The sequence below is a fragment of the Ambystoma mexicanum genome, chromosome 11 (genome assembly GCF_040938575.1).
Source record: "Ambystoma mexicanum isolate Mex_15411 chromosome 11, UKY_AmexF1_1, whole genome shotgun sequence".
Classification (NCBI taxonomy): Eukaryota; Metazoa; Chordata; class Amphibia; order Caudata; family Ambystomatidae; genus Ambystoma; species Ambystoma mexicanum.
In genome coordinates this window covers 477,865,093-477,873,196 of record NC_090934.1, presented here as the reverse complement: position 1 = coordinate 477,873,196, position 8,104 = coordinate 477,865,093, and the positions used below count along the sequence as shown (strand labels likewise).

Genomic DNA, 8,104 nt, shown 5'->3' with positions numbered 1-8,104 from the left:
CATGACGAATAGCTGTTGTGGCCCCCCCCCTCCACCCTATTCCCTGGGCACTCGTGAATTTCCACAGATACTGACTTTTTACTACTATTAGGCTGGTCTTCTGTTGCACAGAATACATGTCAATATGCCCCATTGTATTCAGGAGATGCTAGTTCAGGTCTGGTTTTAGCTTTGCTTTCTGGGACTTGCAGTCCTTTGTTTACAATGTGAAATCCACTACCAGTCCTAGAATGCAAAGTTAAAACCAGGACTAGACTACCATCTCCCAAATGGAATGGGTCATGTTAACCTGTGTGGCATATTATGCTGTCACCAACTAAATCAAGGTGTAGTGGTTAAGTCCAACATAAACTAAATTATAAGGACTAAGTGATATATAACCCAACCCAAAACCTCACATTTCTGCATACTTAACTCACACAAAAATCCACACATCCACGTTCTCGCACAGCAAACCAACCGCAGGCAATTCACCACACTGCAACAACAAATTAACAACACATAAGTCACACCAACAGCACACGAGGATTCCGATATTCACACCGAAGCTCAGCACACTGTGAAAACCGAACTAAAGCTGCCAACAGGACATCACCTTTCTCACTTTCCTACTCCCTCTTCGTGTGTGTGTGTGTGCCTTCATTAGAACAAGATGCAAACAATGCATTGCTCACTATCTGTGTGTGCCTACACTGTTACAAATAGTACAGTGTTTACATTTTGTGTGCCCAGGGCTGCACTCGGGTATAAAGTTGGCTGGGGCACCAATGAAAAAGTTGCCCACAGTCGCAAATTGCAGTTTGCTCCTTTTATGACAGGCTGTTTGAGTAGCACCCAAAGAGGAGTTTTCTGGTAAAATGTGTTGCAAATTGTGCATTGTAAAAAACATGTTTACAGTAAAACATCAGCTGTACAGTGAAATACCCCATCATTCTGGACCACGTTGACTAAAATAATGTGATCAAAACAACTGGCCTACATAAGTATGTAGGCCAGTTTCACTTCGGGCATTGCATTACTGCCCTACAGGCCAGTCCGAGCCTCTGTGTGCCTAACTGCACAAAACACAACAAAAAATGAGGGGGCTTACATTTTCAATTTAAATGGACTAAGCATGTAGTACAGTGCCCACTGCTGTAAATGGTCCCTTATCATGTGTGACATTTTGCACCCAGCCTGTTTTTTTTCGCCAACGTCGCTTTGCATTATGGAACTTGTAGGCCTTGCGTTATGCTGTGAAACACGAAAGTACATGGTTCATCAATGAGCCCGAGTATGTGTCTTGTTGCAGTAAACAGATGATACACATTGTTTAAGCACATTAGTGTTTACAATCTGTGCTGGTGACATCCTTTAGAAGGCAGCAGCTTTGAATTCCCCCGATTTCCCTGTAGGATGTGGTCACCACATTGGCAGCTCCTTGGCCCCCGGTGCCAGTCAGGTTTTCCCTGGAGGGGCCTGCAATATCTCAACAAGCCCATGTTGAATTACGCCTCCAGACCGCATGTCACACGCCTCTGGGAGGTTTAGCTTACAGCCTAAATATTTAGACACCCGGCCTGCTTACCCCAGGTTTAACCCGCAAAACCCCGCGCCGCCTAGCACTCTCAACCCAGGTTTAATGGGAATAATACAGCACGTATGGGTGCTCTCTGGGGTTCCTTTACCCTTCTTCTGTACACCCACCGCCTGAAAAGTCAAAGTAAAAGGAATCGTATACATAGCATTGTTTGTAGCACATTATTATCAGAGGGCCGTAGCAATGAAAGTTTGCGTCACTAAACTCGATGCCACCCATTATCTCGGCCAAGATAAACAGCAGGTTAGGCATAGATCCATGCAGCAGGCGCATCAGCCCGCTGAGCAACTGTTTCCGTATATAGGGTGATATGCGATTGGAAGCTCTGGGCGTATTAAGTGAGCAACCGATCCGGCATTTTTCTTGTTCTAGTTTCATAGTGCGGATATGCCCACATATGGTCGTACTAAGGTTCTGTGGAACACTTTGGCCAAGTGCACTGGCTTCTTTTCATTGTTGGTATTTCACCCTCTTTTTTAAGACTTGTAATGCTCATTAATGACTGTTATGCGCATTAATAGTGCGAATTTATTTGGATTGCCCTGTTATTGGCTCTGTTAATCTTTCATGTATTACTGGGCTGTGTAACAGCAGCCGGTTTTAATCACAACTAAATGGTACTCCTTACATGGACCTCAGAAAGATGGGAGGCTGAGTCAGCAATACTCTGATTCGAGCCCAGTGGTGGCAGGAGAGGCGTAATTGGTTTCCTACGAATATGCAGCAGTGACCGAGCGTGTGGATGGAGCCCAAACCAACCAAGTAAAGTTTAGGGGTTTCTGCCCCCAATACAAAATTTTAAATAATGGGTTAAAATGGTGCATTTTTTAGCACGGGTTCTGTGAAAACCTAGGTAAAAAGCCATACAGTTTGCAACCAGTTCTGTAGGGTAACACATGAACAAATCCAATAGAGGCAAGTCGCCAACAGTGCATAGTAGCATTTTCCAACAGCTTTTCATGATGCCTTTGCTTTGCCCACATTACATGCCGGTATAAACAAACATTTTCATGATAGCGGTGCCCATAAATGTACTTCCAGGCTGCACCAGTATATGGTAGTACTACCAAATGGGAACGTACTCCCAGCTCTACAGATAAAGGGTGCATCAGCCACTTGCAGCCCCTAAAAATAATTAAAAAAGGAAGTACATATACTCCCAAGAAAAAATAGTAAACACACGCATCAGCTTCCACCCAAACAGCTCCATGGTTATGTTTGGACCAGTAGTAGACGGAAACCACAGGAGGAAACACTACTATTATTACTGCCTGATCTGATATGGTAAAAATGTATCGTTTTCTGTGCATGAGTAACTAGGTTCACATAAATATGTATTACAAAACTATTTTTGTTTTACAGTTTAATCATATTTTAGAAGCCTCTAAAATACTCCCATTGGGAATAGGACTTCATTTTATACTCCTTAAAAATAATTTTACTCCCAACTTAAAAAAAAAGCAATAAAATACTACAACTATTAAATCTTATGTAAAGCACTTCATAGTCCTGCTGGCTTTCCCTGTATCACCCACCATACCAGAATAAGACAACTTGTGCAGACTTGCTGCACAAACAGGCCAGTATGAATGCATAAGAACACTCATGTTTGCTTTATGCTTGATGACGGTAAACAATTATATGCCACAGTGAAAAAACACGTCCAGACTGGCTGCACCAATGTAGGTTGTTCCAGCCATGTTAACATGTTTGCTGTACCCTAAATGTCCAGTAAAAAATGGTATGCCACAGTAAGAAAATATATCCAGACTGGCTGCATCAGTGTAGGCCAGTCTAGCCATGTAATATCACGTTTGCTTTACTCTTGATGCCCAGTAAAAAAAAAGGCATGCCACAGTTAAGAAACTGTATCTAGAATGGCTGCACCAAAGTAGGCCAATCATCATGTTTGCTTTACCCTTGATTCCCAGTAGAAAATACCCTGCCACTGTAAGAAAACATGCCCAGACTTGATCAACCAATGTAGCCCAGCCTACCCACATAATAACACTAATCGTGTTTGCTTGAACCTTGATTCCCAGTACAAAATGCCATGCCACAAGTAGCCAGCAGCACCCCCTAAAAGTAGAGCTCTGCTCTCTGCCCCCAAACACACACACACACACATTAATACAGCATACGCGCTCTCATTCACATGCATATACACAACATATACTCTCTGATTTACCAGTGCATTCAGACAACCCCTTACATGCACACATACATATAAACAAAGACAAGTTTACAAGCAAAAAAATGCATACACACGCACTCAGAAACCCCCTTGTATGCACACATAAATGCAAATGTACACTTTCAAAACTACTTGACTTACTTGCTCGGACCCTCAGCACATTGCCAGCATACACGAGCGGTGTTCCCGCTCCTGTTCTCTGATTAGGTTAACATTCTAAATGCATATTAGAAGGCTCATGTAAACTTACAACTGTTACCCAAAGCAATAAGCGCTCCCAATTTTAAAAGATCAGTCATTTGAGGTATGGGGATTTGATGTGTGTGTGTATCGGGAAAACTGGTATCAATGCTCACACCGCAACTGCAATTGCCTCTCAGCACTAAAACAACGCGTATCACAGACACTCAACTCAATTATATGTTGAATCTACATTTAGAAACCGAAAAAGCGGGTGTCGACATTGGGCAATGGAAAATGCCACATTGAAGCTTCACCCAGCAGTCTACAGTAAATGCTCTATTAACTGAGCTATTTTACTAGGCTCAGAATATGTTATTACGTATTACCCACCCAAGCCCCTCTCCTTCGGAGGCACTCTAGCAGTCAGTGCTGGCGGGTGCAGATAAGTGTGTTCCCTCCTTGCCCAAATTGCGTGCTGCTGCCTACGAAGCAAAGGTTTGTCTGAGAAAGCGTCCCGTCCATACTTTATGGCAGTGGTCTTCAAGAGCGCAGCATATACACTTTTAATGCCTCTGCCATAGCTAGCTAGAGGGTGTGCTCTCCTGCACGTTTGTTTATTGGCGAGTGCCATCAAACCGCCCTCTTTCAAGGCCCATCTGCTATCCATGCGCGCGCAACTACACATGTTGGTTCTGTGTGTGTAGAGAATGACTTTCGAATTATCCTGCGTCAGTTTTCTGAAGTTCAGCTAGTCGTCACTGTTAGCCCATATCGCTTTGCATTCTGGAACTGGTAGTCCTCGATGTACACACCCGGCATGGAGAAGGTAAGATTTCCATGTGACGTCGTAAATAAACACTTGCAAAAGAGCAAAGACCTTGAGTGCGGTTGGGAGGGAGGCGAGCATGTTTCGTCGTGCTGATATTAATAGCCCATCGGAAGAGGTCTGGTAAACCCCCTTGTCTGAAAAGTGATATCAAGCACCCTGTCCTCAGTCTTCGGCAGACATTCGATAAAAGATAAGCAATGGCAATGAAAACAGTTTTGTGTACGCATTTACCAGGCACTGCTGTAATGGTACAATCTGGGCATTAATGGTAGCAGCTGCAAAATGGTGCGAGCACCTGGGCATATGATAGCAGAGTCTGGCAAATGCGGATTAAATATCTAATCTAACCCTAAAGTTTTGGCTTCGCCAAGCTTGTTTTTACCAGGACTTCACATGCATAGTACTTATAAATCAAGGGGGTGAAGGTACACTTGGTTAAGACATTTCACCAGTGGCAAATTTACAGCACCAATTAAGCCACAAACTCTCAGAAGACTGCTTTAAAATAGCACTGACGTGCACTTTGAGCACAACGTTTGATGTTGCCACTTGATAAAGCTAGCACAAAGAGAGCCGGGGACGATGTGTTTTGGGCAGGGCGGGCAGAAAGTGGATGGGAATGGCCATAGGGATTAGCTTGGCCATGGGTAGTCAATGTGTGGGTAAATAATTAAAAAATAAATACAAATGTAATGCTTTTCCCGATATGTTTACTACCTGTGCTTTAAAGTGTTTTGATACAGCCTCAGAAGCATGATAAAAAAAATGGAAGTGCTGTGGACTAGTGAGTACGATACTGACTCTGGTTCTTGGAAACTCAAGTTCCAACACTGGCTTCCACACTTGACCACATTGTGTGATCCTCGACGAAGCATATTGGCTCCCTCACCATTGATGGCAGAGTACTTAGAAATGAGCGAAAAGCCAGTAGCAGGTGGTATATAAAATAATAAACATTTGTAATATGCCAAAAAAGGTGCATGCACTGCTCTGACAACACACCCTAAGGTTGGGGTTCGGGTACCTGTCATTGCGGTTGGAGAAGGCAGCACACACTTATCAGCAAGGCACTACTAAAACACGCAATGTAAATATATATATTTCTTTAATCAAAATATCACAGCTGATTGGGTAGACAGATTTGGTTACCGCTGCCAGCATTTAAAAAAGACCAGAAAAATAGAAAATATATCTAAAATGTTCATTAGCCCTGACCTCTTGCTCTTCTTCATAAAAACAGTTGAAAGGCAGTTTAGAAATAGGTAGAGAAAGTCACTTGCTAGAAAATGACACTGGATTGTGACAATGAAACAGATATGTTGGCAAAGGTTTCACAACATAAAAAGTTTGGTTTGTCGGAGTCTGTTGCCGGAGTTCTGGCTTGGATTCAATGTGGCTTCAAACGTGTTCCTTGTTGAGTCGCAAGTGTCACTGCATCTGTGGCTCCCCCGGCAAGTTACGACTCCATTCCAGGGTGATCACTCATTTATTATGACTACTTTACATTTTTTGGTGAAAAGTTTCTAATTTGTCTTTCTTGATCTGCGTTTGTTTTTGCCATAACCCCACGTGTAGTCACAAGTGATTTTGGGCCCGCCCTTTCAGAATAGCCTGTACTTGACTCAAAATATCCCCCAAAACATAATTTGGAAGTTTAGGAACATTAGCTGGGCTGCTGGTGGGCAAAGGGGGGCTTTAGAGAGCAGTGTTTGGTCTGTTGTTGAGGGCAGCCATCCTTGATCACTGGGGTCGAGCAATCACAGACCATGGGCTTCACTGCACCTTGGTCCCAGCATCTGTGCAGTCCAATGTCCCGCCGAGCAGGTTGTGACATGCGCGCCCTTTGATACTGCTCCAAGCGAGCGGGTTGACTTGTGGAGCACGACTGTGCGCTGAATCACTTCTAGGCTCTCCTGCGCTGAGCAGTCTCCTCTGCCTCTTCATGGGTTCCTACCACAAAAGGGGCCGGTCATGCGCTGTGCTGCTGGGTCCCCAGACCTCGATAGAGGTGTTGAGGGCCCAGAAGGACCTGAGCCGGCCCTCCTCAGTGCGCAGAGTCTGAGTCGCTGGAGTCCAGGCTGTGCCTCATCTTGGAGGAGCTGCTCAGCTTATTCTCCCTCTGCTGGAGGTGCAGGTTCTGCGTGCTTCTCCGCAGGGACTCCAGCGATTGCAGAAAAGACCTCCTGGCCTTCTCCTCGTCCGTGGGGGAGGCCCCTTCCTCCTCCACCTCCTGGATCTCATCAAAGGTGACCGGCTGGGTCTTGAACCTGGACTGGCGGGCTCTTCGCAGCTTGCCCTTCCCTTTAAGCACCTTGGCTTTCATCGGCTGTGGGAACTCCTCCGTCTTGCACACAAACTGAGGCATTACCGCCTGATAGTTGGAGCAGATGCCCAGCACTTCTGCCTCCTTGGTCGACATGACTTTCAACAGTGCCCTCTTCTGTAGGCGCAGTGCGTATCAGACGTCTGGCTCTGGGCGAGGAGGGACAGGCCCGGTTCCAGGGCTTCCTTTGGGCCCTTCCAAAGTCCTTCCTTATCCTCTCTGCTGAATGAAGACCACGCACTTTTCGTCTTCTCCCTTGAGTCCTCCAAAAGAACTCAATTATATAATGAAATTGAGGGTTTGCTCAAATTGAGAACTGTCACCAATAAAAGAGTAATGAAGCTCTGCGGCAGTTAACTTCCAACAACTCAATGTTCAGGGTGGCAAATGAAGAGGCGGTTCGCTCCAAACACCGTCGAAAGAATCACGTGGCAAGCGAGCCCACAGGAGCCACGGGCTGCTCCACTTTTTCTGGTGGGGAGAGGCTTTGCTGGACAGCTGCCCTGCCTGCGACACCCCCGGAATGGCCGCGGCTTCTCGGCGGCTGCTGCGCGGTCGCTGCTCGTGCCCTGTGCTCGGGGCTGCTCTCGCTTTTGGCCGGCTCCTACTCTTCCACTGTCTCATTATGTACACATATGCGGCCGTCCCGCCCCACCCCGGGGGGCGGGCTCAGATTGGAAAGAGACGCTGACGTCCCCTGGGATCTGACGTTGTTTGGCAACATTGTGCGAGAGTCCAGCACGTAACGGAACCCCCAGCCCGCCGGCGGGAACGCTGGAAGGGGACGCTCAGATCTTTCTTTTATATATCCGAAGCAGGGGTCGCCAGAAGGTCGCAGGTGTTTCGCGTTAACACATTTCGACACCACTGTTGAGAAATAAACTACTGAAGTTGAAAGCTAAACCCCGCAGAAAGCACAGCTCCTGCTGGGCTCTCTGCACCAAATGCCTAACAATCAGCTCGGCCAATGCACTTCGTTTTTTGGCCTGCAGCGCT

General features: G+C 45.9%; 1 protein-coding gene across 1 annotated transcript; it reads right to left on the bottom strand.

Moving 5' to 3' along the window:
- Window positions 1-5,873: 5,873 nt before the first annotated feature.
- LOC138503522 (uncharacterized protein C11orf96 homolog) lies at window positions 5,874-7,813 on the bottom strand. The gene has a single exon (XM_069623320.1). The coding sequence runs from the start codon at window positions 7,202-7,204 to the stop codon at window positions 6,830-6,832; it is 375 nt and encodes a 124-aa protein (XP_069479421.1). The 5' UTR covers window positions 7,205-7,813; the 3' UTR covers window positions 5,874-6,829.
- Between the last annotated feature and the right edge of the window lie 291 nt (window positions 7,814-8,104).